The sequence below is a fragment of the Camelus ferus genome, chromosome 6 (genome assembly GCF_009834535.1).
Source record: "Camelus ferus isolate YT-003-E chromosome 6, BCGSAC_Cfer_1.0, whole genome shotgun sequence".
NCBI classification, from domain to species: domain Eukaryota; kingdom Metazoa; phylum Chordata; class Mammalia; order Artiodactyla; family Camelidae; genus Camelus; species Camelus ferus.
Window position 1 is genome coordinate 66636591 of NC_045701.1, and position 20443 is coordinate 66657033.

A 20443-nucleotide genomic window follows, 5' to 3' on the forward strand; every position below is an offset into this window, starting at 1 on the left:
TGTTGAATGAGTGAGGAGTGAATGAATGAATGTGTCTATTGCTAATAAATGCAGGGCCCTGTTTGCCTCACTGGACTCCTGCCCCACAAGGCCTTTCTAATACCTAAAGCTGTCTCCCCTTTAATCACCACGGCACCACCTTACGTCCTCCAGCGTCTCAAAGTCCAGATTTTGACAGGTGGCATTTCCCAAAGCATTTTTCGCTTCAAAAATCCTGGGTTTGGCACACTGGCGTCTGAGGGGACGACAGATACAAAGAGGAGTTACAAATAGGAGATGACACCTTCACATCAACCACCTCAGCTCCAGAAGAAACCCAAGGTGGCCCCTTGGACTTTTTCCTGAAGAAACACGGGGAGAGGCAAGCTGTATTTAGAGAGAGATAAGTATAGCTTTTATTATTTTTTTAAACCAACCCAACATTTCCACCAGCAACTGTCAACATAGCTTGTGACATGAGCACTGTTTCTTTTTTAATTTTTTTTCTTAAAAAATGTGTTTAAAATTAAACAGGTGTATTTTAATTTCTTCTTTTCCTTTAAAAAATGTATTTATGTCAATGCAGAAAGCCTAAAGATCTGTGGGCAGTTTTGTGGTGATTTCATATGGGTGGTCATTTGTGTGTGTGTGTTTTAAAGCCAGGTCCTTTCAAAATTTGTTGGGAAAAGGTCTGGAGGGCACAGCAACCTCTCTTTCAATAAACCCAGCCTCCGTGGGATTATGGCAACTAAGATTCCTCCTACTGGGGCAAGAAATAGCCCACAGGCTGGAAAAAGTGCTTCCAGAAGTTTAAAAACAAGCAAGGATGTGGGAGAGATGAGGAGTTCCAGTTCCTGTCTTGTGAAAATGCTTTCACATACGACCCGAGCGTTCAGGAGAGGTGACAGGAGCCCCTCATTTCCTTATATACCTCTAAGTTTTTGCATTAAATCAAGAAATACACTCAGAGTTCTCAGTCTGGCACGTTAGAAAGTGAGGGGTGGTGAAACTGACATTTCTCAAAAGTGCGGACGTGAAATATCTCCCCCTTTAGAGATCTCACTAGGTGGACGTCTCTCCTGCCTCCGATACGAAGCCAAAGATGCTCTAGAAGGCAGAGATCCCTCCTGCTTCCCGAGCTGCCCTGGGTCATCACATCCCATTCCTATTTTTGTCCCCTCTCTCCCACTTGGAGGGTCTTCCCGCAGAAGGATAAACACATAGACATTGACACGACGAGACAGAAAGAATCTGAAAGGCCCGGGCAGGGGAGAGAACGACTTCTCGTTTTAAACCGGATTTCGACCGAAGTTTGACAGAAAGCTGTTCCTGCTCCTGCCACAGCCCCTGTCCTTTAGTGCCCTGCACGGGTGTGCAAACTTACTGCCACCCAGACACCATCAGCCCACTCAAGAGTGCAGAGGAAAAAGGGGATGGCGGACAGGACCTGGATAGAGCAAGAGACAGCTGTTACCCAGTGTGAGTGGGAGTGTGTGTGTCTGGAAGTTCCTGCCTCTACCCTTGAGCTCCATCACAGCACCTCTGTCACTAACCTCCAAAAGGAAAGACAAGACGAACAAACAATCAATAAGCAAAACCTGATGGGGAAACGAAGCAACCACAATCATGATTACAATGAAAAGAGAACCCCAAACCAGCCACGTGGATCAGACTCATTTTCACGCCTCACCGGCTGAGTGAGAGAGCGGTGATGTATTGAACTTGACAGACAGGAGACACCCTGCCCCTGAGGAAAGTAGAAGCAAAGGAATATTCAGAAGAAGGTGAAATAAAAGATGGCAAAAGGGTCTGCCCTTTGCTATGGGTCAGGGACATGGTGGGAAGATGGGGTGGAGGTGGATTTGTTGCTGTTGTTGGTTTGTATTGAGTTAAGTACTTTGTAAAGTGGGTGTTTCCTCCCTTCTGTTGGATTGATTGACTCTGCCCTTTCAGTTCACTGCCAGGGCCTAGTCGGGTGAAGTTCCTGGGGCTCGGGTCCTGATGCTACCTCTCCAGGGCTGAGTATCCGGGAGAGGTCACTGGGTAGGGAAGCGCCCTTCTCTGGGTAGGGAAGCGCCCTTCTCTTAGGAGTCCTGGGCCTGCCCAGTGGGAGGCCTGGTTCTGTGGCTCAGAACCCCCTGATGTAGCAGTAAGCCTCCAGCGTGGCAAAGAGTATGTAGAGAAGCCACAGGCTCACGAAGAGCCAGGTCGTGGCCAGCTTGCAGCCACGAGGGCCGCCCAGCTCCCCGCCCAGGTGGGGCCGCCGGCGGTACAAGAGCACGCTGATGCAGACGAACGCGAAGATGGTGAAGAGGGTGACGGAGAAGGCCAGCGTGCCGGCTGACACGTGGAACTCCTGTCCCTGAAGGGCCCAGTAGATGGCGGCCACGGACCAGGCCAGGCCAATGCCCAGAAAGACGTTGACCGCGTTGCTGCCCGTGACGTTGCCAATGGAGGCGTCTGCGTACACGTCCTGGATGGCGGCTGCTTTGCTGGCAAACGTATCTGGAAGAGGCAGAGACAAGTGGGAGCTGGCGGGAGGCTGAGATGTGGAGGGCCTACCTGTGAGTAGGTCCAAGCAGCAGCTGGGACCAGCGGGCTGAGCCCGGGAATGAGAGGCGGGGTCTTGGGGTCTACCCTAGCGCTGCCATGAATAGGCTTTGTGGCCTTGGATAGGTCACCTCACTTCTCTGAGCCTCCCCTTCCTCATCTGCCTGAGTCTGAAAGATTCCCAAGGGTCCTTCCAGTCCTGATACTTACTGAGTGGGTTTATTGTTCCTTTCGGACTACTTTTTCACGAAGGGGAGTTTGCTATCCAATAACATCTCCCCAGGGAAACTTGACATCCTGGGAGGCTGCTTGGAGTAAGTGCCTGATTGCCCATCACATGGGACATTTGCTCACATAACACACACGGTGATGGCACCCATGGGCTCAGCACTGTGCTACTAAGTGCTGGGTTTATGGGGACAGAAGACATGGCAGAGAATCCTGCTGGGGACATGCAGGGTGAGCTGTGGACTCAACAAAGACGGGGCTCTGCCTTTGCAGTTAGTCCCAGAGCACAGGGCCTTGCAGGCTGTTTGACTTGAGATGTTGGCATGGATTGTAGGCACTAGAAGGACTGTCAGGGACATCCTTTTATTTGACAAGTTAGGAAAAATAAGGGTCACGGAAGTTACTCAAGGTAAATTAGCAAGAGATTTGACTCTAAAACCCTCATGGAAGAGCCCCTTCCACAGCATCACCCTACATCCAAAGAGCTTCAGCCAAAGCCATGAAGTCAGCTGAGTGGAACACAGAACAACCTTCTTCAAGCCCCTAATACGGCCAGCTGTTCTCTGGGCCACTGTAAGGACCTGGAAGTGCCCCAAGCTCCCCATTGCCCGGCTTGTCCTGGCTTGCTTCTTCATTGCCAATTTTCTTCCAGAGAAAACCTCTTGCCTTTTCTTGCCTGTGACCTCACCTTTTTGTTTTTCAACCTCTGATTCTTTGCAACTTTTTCCCACATCTGTTCCTTTTACCCATATCTGCTCCTTCCCCTCTGATAGTCCCAGTCCCTGGAGACCTGGAGAACAGAAATCACAGGGCATCTCCTTCACAAAGCCGTCCCTGAATTGTCCATCTAATTTCCTACCATCCAAGGCACTCCCATGATAGCCAAACCTTTTGCATCATTAATGTACAAATAATCCTACCCGTCTGTGCTGGGGTTTGGGGAAGAAATTTTCCAAGAGTGTGATGTAGATTCAGTTACTCTCCAGAAGGATATGTTTTCTTGGCACAAGAAGGGTTTCTAGCCAGCAGAGTCCTGTCTGATGAGATTCAGTCTCGCCCTCCCATAGGAAGATGCTGTCTCTTTCTTCCTATGGCAACTAGGAGGCCAGTTCCCTGGCAGGAGCTGGGGTTTCAGACACCCTGGAGACCCCAGCTGAACTAAATAAGAACCCTGAGCTAATGCAGCCCCTCTCCACCTGATGACTGCTGCTGCCTTCCCAGCCCAGCTGACACATAGCCCCTCATGGAAGCCGCCCCTGGCCCGGCCGAGCCGAGGTCCCCCACTTTAAACTTGCACAGCACCTGGATTTCTTCTTCATGGACCTTATCGAGGTGATTTGAATTACAGTAGTTGAATATAGTCTCCTTTACTAGATTATAAACTCCACCAGATTATAGAGAGGGGAGCATGTCTGTCCTGCTTCCCATTAAAGTCCCAGCAACGACCACCAGGCTGTACCAGGCTCAGTAAATATTTGTCTTAATGAATGAATAAAGGCGTTCCTGCTCTTGTTCATCTCCAGGTGTTTATATGAAAATAAAGAATGTGTAATTCACCGTAGGAAATGATAAGAGCTCGAGAACCTTCTTCATTTGTTCTGCTGGGAGACACTTTGTACTCACAGGTGTCCTTCTAAGTAGGGGAGGCTTGTGGGCATTTCTACTGCGCGTCTTCAAGCAGGCTAACCTTGAACCTCTCCAAGGCTGCTGGAGGGAAATGGAAGGAGAACTGTATCTACACTGAGTTACATTGTTTGTGGCCTATTCATCTAATGTGGAGGTTAAGAAATGGGGCCACCTACTTGAACAGGTAACAACCTCCATGGGCCTCAGTTTCCTCATCTGTCAAGTGGGGATAATGACGGTCCCTACTGAGTAAGGTTTTGGTGAGCATTACAGGGGTAAGACATGTGAACTGCTTGGCCCACGTACTGCCTGACACATCAAGCACTCAGGGAGTGTTAGCTCTCATTCTTAATAATACCATTGACTCTTTTGATGGACTTTTGTGCACCTTAAGGGCAGAGGCTCTGTTAAGCTCAGATCTGAGATGGTCTAAGGAAGATCATGAGGCCAAGGGTAGGGGTCACTTGAATCAGGTAACAACCTCTTTCCAAACCCGAGCATCCCTCTCTCTCACCTGGCACAGAGGTGCCAAATGCCACAAAGACAACAGCTGTGACCGAGTCCTTGAGGCCAATGGTGCAGCCGAAGTGGGAGGCCAGGTCCCCGATGATGGCTGTGAGCATGCCGATGATGAGAATGGAAACCACGAAGCAGGCCCAGCCATGGCAGTACTCTGTGGGGGGCACGCAGGCAAACAGCACCTTCCAGAAGACCGTTAGGAAGTGCATGACGTAGTCAAAGCAGGAGGGCAGCCTCTCCTCGCCTGACTCATCCTCATCCTCGTCCCCTGCTGAAGGCAAGATAAACAGGCCAGGGAAAGGGCCACGGGGTCAGATCCTCATTCAGGAGAAAGTCAAGTCCAACCCACATAGCAAGCACCATCAGCTGCATGGAGACTTCTGTTTTCTCCTGGGCAGAAGACAGGTGGGAAATGGAAAACAAGTTGGGTTGTCCCATTGGTCAATTTGCATGCAGGGCACCATGAGGGAGAGAGAGAGGACAGGGGAATAAAAAAGAGAAGAGAAAGAGATAGAGAGGATGTGAGAACACGAGAGCGACAGGGCAGTGGAGGAGAGAGGGAGGATGCAGCAGGCGTTGGGTCACCAAGGTGAAGAAAAGCAAAACCAGCTGCGTGCCCACTCTTCCCTGGACACCAGCGGGGCTCTTCTCCAATTTTCCTGACATGACTGCTGCAGGAACCTCGTGGTTCTGGTCATTATCCCTCCCCAGCGGGACAGCTGTCACTCCCGATCATGTGGGCCTGCCAGGGAGCCAGCGCCATCCCCAAATATCCCATGGGACAGACCAGGGATGGGCCCCGCTTGTCCTTGCCAGGAAATGTGGGCCGAGTTGCAAAGTCAGCAGTCTGGGAGGAGAGGATGTGCTGGAGCACGCTGGCATCCTGTCCAGAGCAACCTCTGTCATGTTTTGACATAACCAGTGGGAACAGGAGTCAGGACATTTGGGTTCCAACTGCAGCTTTGCCATGAAGAGAATCTGTAACCTGGGCTAAATCAACTCTGGTTTCTGAACCTTTTTCAAACGACAGGGTGAGATGATGTGGCCTACATTCCACATCTTGTCTCTTTAGGGGCAAAGTAAGGTCATCAGAGGGGGAACTGGGAGTATCTGAAGCAGGTGATGTGAAAAGTGGGGCAGCAAATGCAGCGGCAGTGGCCCTTTCTTCCTGGCTGTACTTCCACTCTGGCGCTAGGACCTCAGGGATGTGACCCTGTGGGTTGCTATGACAACAAAGCTTCATGAAAAGAGACAAGGCCAGAAGTTCTGGGCAGCACAAGGAGGCCTTGGTGGTGCTGAGAGGTAATATCCGTGGTGGTGACGAGACCCCTCCTAGCTCCATTCCAACCCATGAGCAAGCCTTTGGAACACTAGCTGTGCTGTGGGCACCCCCTGAGGAAACCTGTCACTAGATGCCAAGGAGAGTTCTGGAATCACTCAGGGTGGAGGTTTGTCAGAATCAATGCAAAGATTTTACAAACCCTGGATTCCCACACCTCTAAATCAAAATAGCCCCCTACTTTGCAGATAAGGAGGACCCAATTAACAAGAGAACAAAATGATGGAAATTAGGATTTATTAAGTTCCTGTTCAGTACCAGATTCTTAGCTGTCTACTTTCTTTGCTGAGCAAGGTAGCAATAGTCCCCTTTTAGGGTAAGGAAATTCAGGTGCCGAGAGGATAGCTTACCCAGTTCACAGAGTAGAACCAGGGTTTAAAGCCAGAGAAAGCCACGCCCTTTGAGTTACCCTATGCTTCCTTTCTGAAGTGACCCAGTGAGAAGGCAGACATCTAGGGTAAAAGCTGGGAAGACTGGCCACAGAGCCCTCCTGGAGACTGGCGGGCTGCTGATGTGGCTGTGTTCTTCCTTCTCTGGAGCCGCCTGCTCCTCCCAGGAAGGTCTGTGCCCATCTTGAGACCCTCTTACCTGCACTGACAGTGATGGCCTCCATGAACTGGTCCCTCCAGGAATAAGTCCCCACAACCAAGGCCAGGTTTGTCTTCCTGATCAGCTTATCCACTGTACTCTGTCAGGGAGATAAAAACTTGGAACCATGAGGTGAGAATGCTCAGAACCACTGAAGAGACTGGTGCTTCAGGTGAAGGAAAGACACCCTTCATTCCGGGGTGGGGGAGCTCCACGTGGGTTCTGAAAGTTACGCATGGAATGGCCTTGGGTGGCATCTTCTGGGATAGTCCTTCTGTTTTCTTTTTCTTTTGCTGTGACTACTGACCCTGGATACTTAGATTAGTACGGTCGAGAATAACAGTCATGATGTCAATAAACCTAGCCGGGGGGGAGTGATTTTTAGTATCTTTGCTTTAAAAATACAATTAAACAATTGTAAATGATGATACATTTGGGGGCTCTATAGCTCATTTATTCCATATGCTATGTTATAGTTCCTCACAATATTTCTGGGATACAAATGGCCAGCACACGTCCCGTGTCACAAACAGGAAAACTGAGACTGGGGTGGGTAAGTGATTTGCTCAGTTTCAACCTCATATGTTCAGCGGTGAAATTGGAACAGAACTCCAGGCCTTCTACCTCCCACCTCATTACTCTGTTATTCAATTATATCTCATTTATGGCCTGACCTTGAACTCATAGGACTCTTCAATGATGACCTCTAGTTTGGGGTGTTCACCCAATATTGGCTTTCCCATTTCTGCTATCCTCTTGGCTTCCTCTTCCTCCATAGTCAGCTTCCTGTCTGTCACCTCTGCAACAAAACAAAATCAGACTGGCTTTAGCACATTCACCATTCCCCGGAAGTCTAAAGCTCAGAGTAGAAGGCGTGGGCAGTGACCACACCGCAAACAGCTCTTGAGGACAGGAATTCTGTGTATTTTTTAGTGCCTCTTTCTATAAAGTGCTAGACATTTTATGATCATCAGATCATGAGAGGGTTCCTTGCGGGCCTGGGCTAAACACTCCTCTTGCTATTTTATACCTGGTTAGGCAAACTGACCCAGAGACCTCTGAGAAACAGCACCAGTGAAATCCCAGGTCATCCAGTGAGCTATTGGAGAGCTGGGAACAAAAAACAAATCTGTTGACCTTTAACAGTTTTGAACTGTTGGGCATGACTGTTTGGTCAACCACTTCATGTAAGAGTTCTTGGGGTCAGAAGGACATTTTAATCCAAAGGGACTGTCTACTGGTTCATATTAACATCCATTTCCAACACTCTTGGGACTATTCTTTCTATAAAGGAGAAATAAAGGATGTTTCCAGGAATATCTACATTTCATACTAGTGAATATTGTCCTCACAATCAGAAACTTGGAAGGTTCCCCAAAAACTTCATAATTTTCAAATGAAAGATCCCCAGGCTTTCTAAAGAACCAGGCACGTTTCTTCTGGAACACAAAACCTTGTTCAAATACAAAACAAAAGATAGCTCTTCCTTTACTTCCTTTTGAGGCATTCCCTGTGGCCCCTCAGCATCTTGATTCATTTACCAGTGGTCCCTTCTCATGCTGAACAGTTACACAATTTTTTTCCACTTCAGCTGGTGAGTCCATTTTAAGATCACTTCACCATGAAGACATGTTTTCTGGATTAAAGTGAAATAGAGTGTTTTCCGGATTAAAGTGAATTTTTTTATTCCCCTTTGATTACAAAATTGCTCTTGGCAACCTGCTTCTTTCAGAGCTTGTTTAAACATCTTCCCATCCAAGTCCACATTCTTACATGCAATTAATTCTTTTATCTGGCTCTTTGATTCCTTTCATTCCGCACGGTGAACCTCCTAGGGGAATTCTCTAGTCCTTGAATAATCTCAAGGTCAAAATGGGTCAGAGGCCAAGAAAGTCTTCTTTTCTCTCTATCTTGGGAATTGGTGAAGGATGGGGAGGGGTGTGACTTGAGCTCGAGGTTGTAAGGAAAAGAATTCATTGAAAAGACTATAAGCCAAGCAGAAAGCACATTTTATATAAGGGTTTTCTTAGTTGTCCTGAATGGAGACTGGAAAGAGAGTGTGCAGAGGATTCCTGAGCTGGCTGTTTTACCCAGTGCTTCTGGCACCAAACGCAGAAGGCAATCCCAAAATGTTTGGGAGCTGTCCGTGGTGCTGTCCTCCTGTTAGTGTTGCTGACCACTTCCAGAAACAATTATTTCTCAAGGATCAATGTCCTTCTGTACATTTCTAAGCAGACATCCTCTAGCAGCCTGACTTCATTTAATCCATTGATTATGAGTCTCTTATTAGTTAATTCTGAAGGTAATTTAAGTCTGGGTACTTTAAGGGTTCTGGCTACAAAGTCAGCGATCTTTGTAGCCAGACTGCAAGCCACTCTGAATAAAAGCCTTTGGAAAAAGACATATACCTAGACCCCTTAAAAGCATGGGTGCTCTTTCCCTCTACATGTGGTTTTTGGCACCATATCATAATGCCTATCCTAGCCGTGACAATGTTATTCCACTTCCCCCACCAATTCCCCCATGTCATACTTTGCATGTTCCACAAGATCTTTATACCAATATAACAAGCCCTCCAGTGACTTATAGATGTATCTGTCTAACCCCTTGTCTTGCTATCAATCTAGCACTATATCCATCTGGCAGGATATTGATCTGCCTGCTGACCTGTCCACTCCTGTGGTGACAGTCAGTTTTTCCATCTAGCTGTCTGCAAAAATACCTTTGACATGTAACCAATCCTCTGTCTTTGGATCTCCCACAGCCCCACGGAGGTACTCTCTATATATCTGTTAACTGATTGATTCACATGCCTTTAAATCAACTCTGATTTTGTATCTTGGTTTGGTAGTTATTCCTGCCTTTTTTGACTTTTGTTAATTATCATCCCTTTACATTTAAATTAAGTTAACTTCTTGAGAGAGTGATAAGTCTCAAACCTAAAAGACCATAATTATCCTGCTCACTTATTTATGTAACTCCTCAGAATTTCAAGTGAAGAGAATAAATGACAGGTGATCTTGATATTCAGGCTGACTAGGAAAAGGAGGGAGATGGCAGGTGGAAAGAGAATGACACTATTACTAGGATGGAAGAATGAAACAAATATTGGAAGAAAAAAGTGCTTGCCAGACCATACAGGAATAGATTGTCACACATGCTCTACAGACATCCTCAGAAAGAACTGGGGCGAGGCAGCCAGTGCTTTAACTCCCAGGTCCCTGAGCTTGGTGGTGTAGCTCAGACTGAACATATTTACTCTCCATTTCTCATCACCAGGCACTGTGACTCATGTTTGCCTGTCCACCAGGGAAAATCCAAACAAGGATTCGAGATTTCCAGTGAATTTAAAGTCTAACCAAGGCCTAAATGGAAGGTTTACAGATCGAGAGATCCAGGAAATGACACTTTTTCCTATTTTAGCTTCTACTGGTGTTTGTGCCAATGTGCTAAAAGCATACTGAAGCTTAAATTAAATCACAATTTTTGCTGTGTGCATATGTGTGCGGCTGGTGTGAGGCAGAGGCAAGAGCTGGAACAAAGAAGCCCAAAAACCTTCCTCGGGAAGAAGATGAGTGACATGGAGAAGGAACACTTAATGCTCTGATATTAAAATCCCGGGAGAACAGTGGAATATATGGGGTTGGAAGTAGTCTTTATCTATCTGATATAATAGGAAGCAAGAGGCCAAGGAAGCTGGAGTAATTTTTTTCCAGAAAGGAAAAGTGTAAGGGTTATACACTTTTTTTTTTTTTTTTTTTTGGTTTAAGGCTCCAAGGAGGTAAATGTCCTTACTATGTACACAGCCCCTTCTCAAACCCAGCGAATAGCCTATGGTGACTGAATACCAATAAATTCTGTAAGACATTTTGCCTCTCAGATGACCTTAAAATTTTCATATGTTCAAAGAACTGATGAAATGTAAAATGTTATTTTAACATATACTGAGACATCTTGTATAATTCACTCTGCCCGCGTCAAGATTTATGGCATTATTGATATGCTAGAAATACTTTCCCAACTGCTCACAAAGTTGGATATTGTTTATGATTTGATTCCACTGATGTAAGCATACTCTCAAAGTAGATGTACCTCCCACAACAGGATCTAGATTTTTTGTGAGAATATCTCTAAAATAAATTCTCCCAGATTTCTATTTCCAGCCAGATAATTGCCTCCCTCCTCCATAATATCCTAATTCTTCTTGTTGTTCATGGCACATGTGAATTCAAGGGTCAATGACAAATGAACCAAAGTTCTAGCAATTTAGGCCCCAGCTGGATGAGATGGAAGACCTCCAGGATTAATAAAATCCCAGATTCTTTAAAAATTGCTTTTCATGTTCTTACAGCAGCTCCTGATTATTTTCCCCTGGACCCCCTCAAGATCAAAGTATTTTCTTTTTCATCCCATCATGATCCCTTTAGGATATTCAGCTCTGATTCTCATCCTCTCTCGCCCCACAACACGAGATGGCAGATGAATTAAGATTCAGGAGAAGTCTATGACCCACCATCTTTTTGGTAAGTTTCAATTCTCTTCCTGGCCCCAGGAAAGACTGCTTTGCCTTTACGCACATCCACTGACAGAAGTGGTGCTCAAGGAATTGTCTACAATTACTCACAATTACTTCAGTGGGGAAATAAATCTAGTTCTTAGGAGAACTCGTCAGATTAACTTGAGCCCACAGTTCCTATTAAGTGAAAGGACACAGTGTTCTTAAACCAAACCAAATGGCACTGGCAAAAAGCAGAATAGGGGAGGCTGGCAAGACACCTCTTACCTGGAGACAACAGGAGCGCTGTTTGCAAATGGATACCAGACAAGGGGAAGAAAGAAAAGGAAAGAGCATTAAGGTCCCGTCTGGAAAGTGCCCCCAGGCTTTGTGGATGCAGTAGCATAAGAAGAGCAGTGAGCTTAGTAGATAAAAGCCCTGCAGCCACATGCAAAAGGCAGCGTTTGGAGCACGTGCAGCGGCAGCAGCGGCAGCCAGAGGTGTGAGCCACTGGAGAGACAGCTGAGCACCGAGGTCCTGTGGCTGCACGTCTTCCCCACACCTTCCCTCCAACTCTGAGGGCTGGAGATAGAGGAATGAGGGTGGGGAATCAAGTGGGCGGGGCAGAGACAGAGTTGGTCATTTGTGGTCTTCTAAGGGGTCAGGTTATCACATCCATTCTGTAAAGGAGTGAGAATCCAGTTATGTTGGAAACTGCATAGGTTGTAACCCTGCCAGGGCTTTGAGTACCCCTAAAAGAATGACCTACTGAAAAGGTAAATCCTGCAGAATGTTTTCCTTGAAAAGTTTATCATTTTATATAGATATCCTGGAGGTTGGAGGCCACAGATCCCTCCCATTTTGCACCACCTGTGCCTACAGCTGCATAGTCACTGCAAAGTCACTGCAATTAGCAGATGTTCAATAAAGATTTGCTATTTACCATCTATTTTGGCAACTGGATCATAGATCATAGATTCTGTGGTGCCGCATCTCTGGATAGTGGTCTTTTTGTCCCAGGAAGGACAGGCTAAGTCAGACTCCAGATATTCTGGAACAGAGGGACTGTCATACCGAAAGCTACTGGTAGATGGGAGACGACAAATGCAAGGTCTCTCTATGACCTGAGAAGCTGAGTTAAAGATGTACCCAACACAGGTCATCCCTAGCCCCTAAATTTTTCCTTATGTTAACCTCTCTTCCTTAGGTTTCAAGATCCAAAAGTTTAAAAAATTCTTGAAACATGCCACATTTTCACCTTGATGGTGTCTTAGCACAGGACCTCGCTCCCTGACTCGTGTCAAGTAAGAATCTGGGAGCATCCTGCTCCCTCCTCCCGGGGCAGCTGGTGACTGATGGAGATTACTGAGGAAGGAATGACGTGAGGGCAGTGGCGGAAGGTGTCTGCAAACTGTTTCTTCTAAAAATCTCTAGGGATGTGACTCAGCCTGTAATTTGTCATCCCATATTCACAGCCACTGAAAACACATGTGGATCTATAATCTTTGCGGTATGTAAGTAAGGAGAGCAGCAGCTGACATTTTCTGCTTTCTCCCATGAGGAATTCCAAGGGGTAATGGATCAATGGATCTCCTTACTACACTGAGATAGATGGATAGATAGATAGACAGACAGCAGAGAGCTTATTCACTGTGCTCCTTCTATGGGTCTGCATGGAAGAGTCCATCCTGGCCCCTACATTCCAGAGGAGACCAGAGACCCAAACACATCATTGTACCCAGGTCCAAAAAGAGCTGCCCTGGTTTTCGCTCAGACACCCCTCCCAACACCAGGATCATCTCTAGCACAGAGAGAGGGCTTGCAGTCAGCTGGAATTGCACTATTTCCTGGTCCTTGTCTACATGAATCTGAGACTTTCCACTTAATGGTTATAGACAGATCAGCGAGATCCAGGTAGGTCAACTCTGAGTGACATGATACCTCCAGGGTGTTTTTCCTGCTGCAGCTGATGAGAGAAGCCGGAGCTGAACTTTCCCCTGTATGATCCCCAGAGTTAGGGGAGAGTCCTTTATCCCCGCTCAGACACCCCAGGGACAAGCAGGAAACAGCACAGTTCTGACTAGTTGGAAGCACCTGGGCAGCTTGTCAGAGTGAGCTCATGGATTTGGTAAAAGGAGGTATAAACAGGCGCCATTTTTGGAGGAGAGAGCTTTCCTTTCCCACCTGAGGCTTCCAATGTCCAGGCCCAGGCCCAACAGCCGTGACCATGCTGCTTAGCATTGCTCTCAGGTGTCCACTGCTAGACACTCAAGTGTTTCCTCTCCTCCAGGGCAACCATGTTTCTTATTCATCCTTCCTCATTTGCTCCCCCAGCTTGTCCAGAGCATTTAATCTCACCCTTGAGGTCTTTAGTTTGCTAAGAATAGAATTTCCTATTTCAAATACAGTCCTTTATATATTTTTTGGTAATGCAATTGTCATTTTTGACCATACACACACTATACTATGCTGTTCTGAATACCTAAACTCTCCCATGAAGCATTGATAATGAAAAGCAATTTCTACTGTGCTATTTCTCACTCCGAGAACAGCAGGAAGTTCTGAAAATCAGGATGGGGTTTCATTTGATTCTGAGTCTAGACAATCAAGTTTTATGACCTTTCACCTTATGGTCTAGTGCCAAAATATGAGAAGGTTTGAAGAAACTGAAAATGAACCCCACAGGCAATAGAACAGGAAGCCATCTTGGTATCTTAGTCCCTGGGAAGATCTGGGGGGATACCATCTCAGTAGCTTGATGAAATCCTTTCATCTCACAGACTCCCGCCCCCAGGACTGGGCTCCACTAGGGCTCTGCTGACATCTCCTTGGACAAATAATCCAGTGCAGTAGAAAGGGGTCCTCAAATGGGGAGTAGCCATAGGCATTCTGGCAGAATAAAGTCACTGATGGACTTCCAATCCATTCTTTTCATCGGGAGAAGACTGCTTTCTTTCTAGATCCTCTGTCTGATCCTTTGTCCTGTTTTTATTTGCCCCTAAGAAACTGAGACTGTGAAAATTGATGACGTTAGTTTACAATGAACTTAGGTGTCTGCCGCATCCTACCAATCACGAAGCTGTGGAATAAATGCACAAAGGAGGTGGGAATGAAGCAGGGCAGGTGTTGAGTCAATTTCTGAGAATATTTGGGTGGCAGGAATACAATCCAGGAAGCAAATGGAACTGGTGATTTTCTCTTTTTCCCAGCACTCTTTGGCAGTCTGGCTCATGGCAACATCTCATTGTGTGGCCAAGGAGAGGAAGGATAATGGAAGGCTGAGAGGGCTTCTGCCTCTCCAACATCAGCTGGGACCAAACCAGTGTGGGCACAGAACTGGTCAGGTCTGCAGAGAGAGTCACCAGAAGACAAGGAGAACTGATCAATCATATATCGCAGAAGAAGATCTGTGGCTGTGCCTTTGGGAGTGCAGTGGCCAAATCTCTTAGATCTGTCCTGGAGTGAAAGGCTTTATGCTGCTCTTTGGCACATGAACATCAAGTAATTGCAGAATAATCACCTTTTTGACAAACAAGTGGGTCTCACTGTTCCATCCTCCACGAGGCTCCCAGCAGCACAGCTCTCCTGAAGAGGAGTGTGGATGTCTTCCTCTTGGTATTTCCCAATAGCACGCTTACCTGGTCCCACATATATTCCTCCAGCACTTTCAAAGTAGTAGCTTCCAATCATTTTCTTCAAGGGAAGAAATCTTTCCTGACATCTACCTTGGCTGCAACATAATCAGTTCCTTAGGAATGGAACCCTGTCAGGTATCCCAAGATGCGTGCCCCAAGGAAAGGAGGAGAGGAGGCCACGTCTGGTGTGGGATGAGGGTTATCTTGAAATCTGAGTGATATGCTCATTTGCAGATGCCAAGCAAAGGCAGCCTTCTGTGAAGCATCCAACAACTGCTTCTCAGGAATCAACACCAACCATGCCATTGAGTCCCTTCTCCTATTGGAAAACCCGTAAGACCACACGCTGGGCCCGCCCAGTGTCAGTCCTTCTCCAGGGTCTTCTGGCTAAGGGGATTTTAATATCTGGAGTTACTGCCTTCTTTGGCAGACTCAGTTTTCTGCTTTAGGGATTGTGTTATCCTAAAGCAGCCTGAATGAAGTACCCTAACTTGGGCTAGAACAGAGATAGAAAGGGATGGGGTGGGATGCCAAGGGGAGGAAGAGTAGCTCAGCATTTCAGATTGCATGGCTACTTCTGAAGCCAGCTCTCGCTCAGAAAGCTCTCAGAAGCTGTGGCCTCTGACAACTGGGACACTTTTCCATGCTACGGTTTACCCAAGTGTGAAATAGCCAGATAAAACACTTACCTCCATGAAGGGCAAAGGGGCCTATGGACCACTCTGCAAGTGAATAACCTGCCAAGCACTCAACGGAGGTTGGGGAAGGCAGCAGAAAACTGTCAAAGCATCATTGCAACATGGGCCCCAGCCCCCATCCCAGACCCTTCCCTCCATTCCATCCAGGCTAGAGAGTGAGGGGTGGGGAGGAAGAAGGCAGGGAAGGGGCGCAGGCATGCATCGCATTACATTCCTTTTTCTTCTCCTCCCCACCCACCAAGGAGTTGGCACGTTTGCAGGTTACTGTGTATGTGTGCGGGCTGTCGGGGAGAGCCCAGGATATCAGTAATCAGATAACTGGAGCACAAGGCAGAAGTAACTCATGGGGTAAGGATGATTTGAGGCTGCAATGTGCCCAGAGGTGAGAAAGGAGGACTTGGAAATAAGTTAAGGCTAGGACGGCAGAGATGATACCGAAACAGGGTGAGAGCGAGAATACAGGAGGGAAAAGAATAAAAAAAAAAAGTCCATTGGTCAAACGGAGGAAGGAGGAAAAGGAAAGAAAAGGGGGAGAAAAAATATAGTTGCTTTTGGTTGTCGTTGCTTTTCAGCTTGTTTAAATTTTTTCTTTCTTTCCGTTGTTTCATTTTGTTTGTTTTTTTAAAAGAATCTCACACCTGATATTCCACGTTCCATCCATTTCGGTTCACCAAGGACAATGAAGAAATTCTCTTGCCTTTCGTATTCCTCCTCATCTACTATTTTAACCCTTATGGTTTTCCTGTGGGGACAACAAGAGAGAGAGTGTGTCGACTGGGTCGGCAGGTTGGTTGGTCACTTGGAGAACAGTCTTTAAAACCATTTCCCATCACTTTTGGCACATGCAGCCCAGTCCCACCATGGTGGCTTTTGACCGGACGATGGTGGATTGTAGTAAAAATAGTAAAAATGGTCTTAGCTTTTCTTATCTCCTTGGTCATAGTTGTCCTTATGGGTGAGAGGGAAGGGGAGCCAGGAGGCAAGGAGAAGTGGGCAAAGGAAGGGATCCAGGAGGACAGGGGGGAAATGGGGAGGAGGGAGCGGGCTGATGGTGGGGAGGAGTCATTTTAGATCCTGCCATGGTTAGTAGGAAGTGAGTCGGGCAGCACATTCCATTGGGTGTCACATGGTAACTGGCATTTCTTTGCCTAGCAGGTGAACCGCTGGCCCATCAGGGATGACCTAGGGCTCTTCCACATCAGGAAATAGGTCCACAGTACCTATCTAGGGGCTCGTTTCCCTTCCTTGTGTCTATACCCACTTCTTATGTGAGCCTCATAAAGACAGTCTTAAAGGGGACGTGATTATGAGACAGGGAGACCAGAGAGAGAGAGAAAGGAAGGAAGGCAGAATTCTATCATCTTTCTCATTCTTTGTCTCATAGGGCCTTCGTGATGGGAAGTAAAATACATATGTATTAACACAATATGATATAGGACTCCTTTAATATTTACAGCTGATGCACTCTTGGAAAAGTGTGATGAAGATGATGTGAGTCATCAATTCTAAATCATCTTCGGACTTCTAGCACACAGGGTGTTGTGTCCCGAAGCTGACTTCCTAAGATGCTGATTAACAAGGGTCTGGGGGACATGGTGATGGAGGTTTCTGTTCATTTCTGGGTATCTCAATAGAGCATTGCATCTTTTAAAAACAAATCATTCAGGGCAGCAAAGTTTCCTTGAAAATCACTCCCTTCCACAGACTCGCACGAGGACTGACTCAAGGCCCACTGTTATTGGAGAAGTTGCCACGTGGGCCTGGATCTCCCTGTGTGGCTTCTTCTTGTCCTTCATGGAACCACAGTGGTGTTGACAGGTCCCCATAGTGAGGCCTAATTGTTATTTTCTATTCATTTTTGGGGAGCTGGGGGGTGAGGGGGTGCTGAGACCTAAATGCTTTCTAAAGGGCCAAAAGGCCCTAACAAACAAAGCCCTAGAGTGTCTCATCAGAGCCTCTGACATTTCCTCTGATGCAGCAGCAGAGCAGACCACCACGTGTGACTACAGAGCTGTGCGGTTACAGTCTCACAGATGCGAATCCACAAGTCTTAACGATGCAAGTCTTACTCTAATTCTTAAATATCTCTGTTGGTATCAGTACAGGTAATAAATCTTCTCTCTGGCCAAAAAACAACGATAACAACAACAACAAACAAACAAAAAAGTTCTTCTAAAGACAGGCTCAGCTTTGTTATCTATAAAGTGGCAGGCTGATCTGGTAATTTGTTAGGCCCAGGACTTGCTGCGCCTTTGTGTTTTGCGTGTGTGTGTGTGTGTGTGTGTGTTTGTGTGTGTGTGTGTTTGTGTGTGTGTGTGTGTGTGTGTGTGTGTGTGTGTGTTTTACAAGTGCATTTCTGGCTACCTTTTGAGCACTTTTTGGACACCTTTCCACACCACGCTCTGTGAACAAAAGACAAAGTTCACTGATTGTCCAGAAGCATTTTCTGGGAATCCTTGGAGGCCCTAGATGTGGTACCCTATGGCTGTCTACAGGACGTGAGCCTGACCTGTTTTCCCACTGCAGGGGCTCTGCTGTGGGGCGGGAACGGGGTGCTTGCTCTGTGACCATGGGCATCGCCTGCAGGCGCATGATTGATGGCTCAGCCAGGGAAGGAATGGTGAATTCTAGCAGCTCCCACCGCACTGCACCATCTATCTAGAAGAGGGTTTTCTGACTTGCCTATTGGAGGCCTGGGGTGTAGCCAGGCCTCCAATAGGCAAGTCTTAAATTGCAGCCATTTAAGTTGCTGGCAAAAGCTCCGTCCAGTCTGAGAGGTCCCATGATTCCTTGGGGAAGCTTCCCCTCAGGTCAGAATCCTCTCTCTCACTCTTCTAACTGCCTCCACACCCAAGTGCTCTTCCGGGGGCAGGCAGAATTTGGCAAGAAGGTCCTTGACCTAGACCTGGAGCTCAGACCTGTGCTTGCAGCTCAACCAAGGTCAGGGAGAGAAACACACCTTGATAGCAGGGACAGGGCAGATAAGAGGGCTCCTGAGACCTGTCTTGGGGAATGGAATGAGACACATACAGAACCCAAATTCAAATTCATTGATTCTCAACATCCAGGGGATATCAGCTTAGCCCTGAAAAGGTCTTCCCAGTGGAAATCTGTGCTGAGAGCCTGGGCCAGTTTCCTAGGGCTGTCTTTCTGCCTGGGGTTGTGCTATCTTCTTCTTCCCTGTACACTAAGCCACTCAGAAGAAACAGAGAGCCTCACCTATGATACTGTGAGGTCTGTAGCTGGTGCTCTCCCTCCCTCCCTCTCTCTCCCTCTCTCTCTCTCTCTCAGTTTTTTCCCCATATCCATTTCCCCATCCCACAAAAATTACCATTGACTTTCAAGCATCCCTCTTACGGATACCATGTGACAGGCTGGCAGGTGTTAGGACAGAGCTGGGAGTAAAGATAGGAGAAGGAGAGGTGAAAAGAGAGGAAGAGACAACAAGAGAGGGAACAGGGGACAGGGAACCAGAGAGGCAGAAGAAAGGGGGAAAGAAGGAGAAAAACGAGCTGGAGAAAGGAGACAGAAGAGGAGGGAAGAATGTTAACGTTAGTGTGGAGGACAGGGTACTACACCTTTCTGAAAACTCATATCCACCATGCAGGGGCCCATCATCTCAATGAAGTAATTCTTGTTTTTCTCATACGCCTCATCATCAATTACCTTGATGTGAATTGTTTTGCTGTGGACGGAAAAATAAGTATCATAAGCAAGGAGCAGAGTGGGTGGGGCCAGCCAGCCAGGAGAAGAAACAGGAAGAGAAAGGAACAATGAAAAGATCCAGAAAGCTCAAAGTTTGCCCCAACACCACAGGAGCTTGGAGGGCAGTTGCGGCCTGGGGCCCCCATTCCAGCCCCACTGGGCTCCTCCTGGGCTTCGTGTGGCTCCATGGCTCTTGATCAGACTCAAAGACTGAAGCAGCTCAGGCTTCACAGTCCCAAGGTTCTGGGTTCTAATCCTGGACATGCTACATGACCTTGGACAAATCATTCAAATGATACAAAAATGGGTTGAATAATGCTTACACCATCCCAGGGCAGTTGTGCGAGCTAGGGTGTAATATCTATAGAAAGGCCCAGGCATTTAAGTCCTCCCAAAACATTTGTTTCCTTATCCTCTCTTACTTTGGGGACACTGGAGAATTTAAAAAAAAATTTTTTTTTACCTTTGAAATCAGCTGATATTGACTTGAAAGTTTATTTCATAGAAAGGGCAGAAGGCGGGGAACAGAGGCGGGGAGTGGGCCTGTGGGAGTCTTGTCTGGAACCCCTCCCGTTCTCTGTGGTAGTGACTATCACAGGGAAGCCAGGAGGGCCGTTTGGCTCAAGTCACAACTTCTGGTAATTCACAGCAGGCACCAAACACTACCTGATTTCCAAATGAGCTTCTGCAGTCAGAGGAATACACCGGCTAGATCACAGGAACTCTAAACTCTTGTAATACTCTGTGACTGGTACAATTGTATTGTTTTTTATATTAAAAGGTGGTGTTTTGTTCAGCATTGAAAAATATAAGCCAATTTCAGTAACCCTGTTTTGCATTTCTTTACTTTTTTTCTTACTTTTTTTTTTTTTAGATTTCTTTACTTTTTCATTTTTCATTACAAGGAGCTTTAAAAACAGAGGTGGACCTGACCTCTCCCACCTTTTGCTTGATAAGGGGTACATTTCTGGACCAGACCCCAGATAAGATGTTTAGGTCTCTCCCAGAGGGTGTGAGACATGGCAGGGTGGAGGCGGGCACGGAGCTCAGTCTCCCCTCCGCCTGGGAAAGAAAAGGCCCA

General features: G+C 46.9%; 1 protein-coding gene across 10 annotated transcripts in view; it reads right to left on the reverse strand.

Annotated features, from left to right (window-relative positions):
* Positions 1–371: 371 nt before the first annotated feature.
* The window catches only part of SLC8A3 (solute carrier family 8 member A3), a 141311-nt gene continuing 121239 nt past the window's right edge, over positions 372–20443 (reverse strand). For 2 of the 10 annotated variants that reach the window (XM_032482279.1, XM_032482280.1), the window contains exons 3-8: positions 19236–19342; positions 11613–11630; positions 7504–7628; positions 6830–6929; positions 4898–5173; positions 372–2484 (exon numbers count right to left, since the gene is read on the reverse strand). In XM_032482279.1, the coding sequence (XP_032338170.1) occupies positions 2108–2484; positions 4898–5173; positions 6830–6929; positions 7504–7628; positions 11613–11630; positions 19236–19342 (1003 nt within the window). In that variant the 3' untranslated portion in view covers positions 372–2107. The other 8 variants (XM_032482286.1, XM_032482283.1, XM_032482289.1 and 5 more) reach the window with 8 other exon arrangements.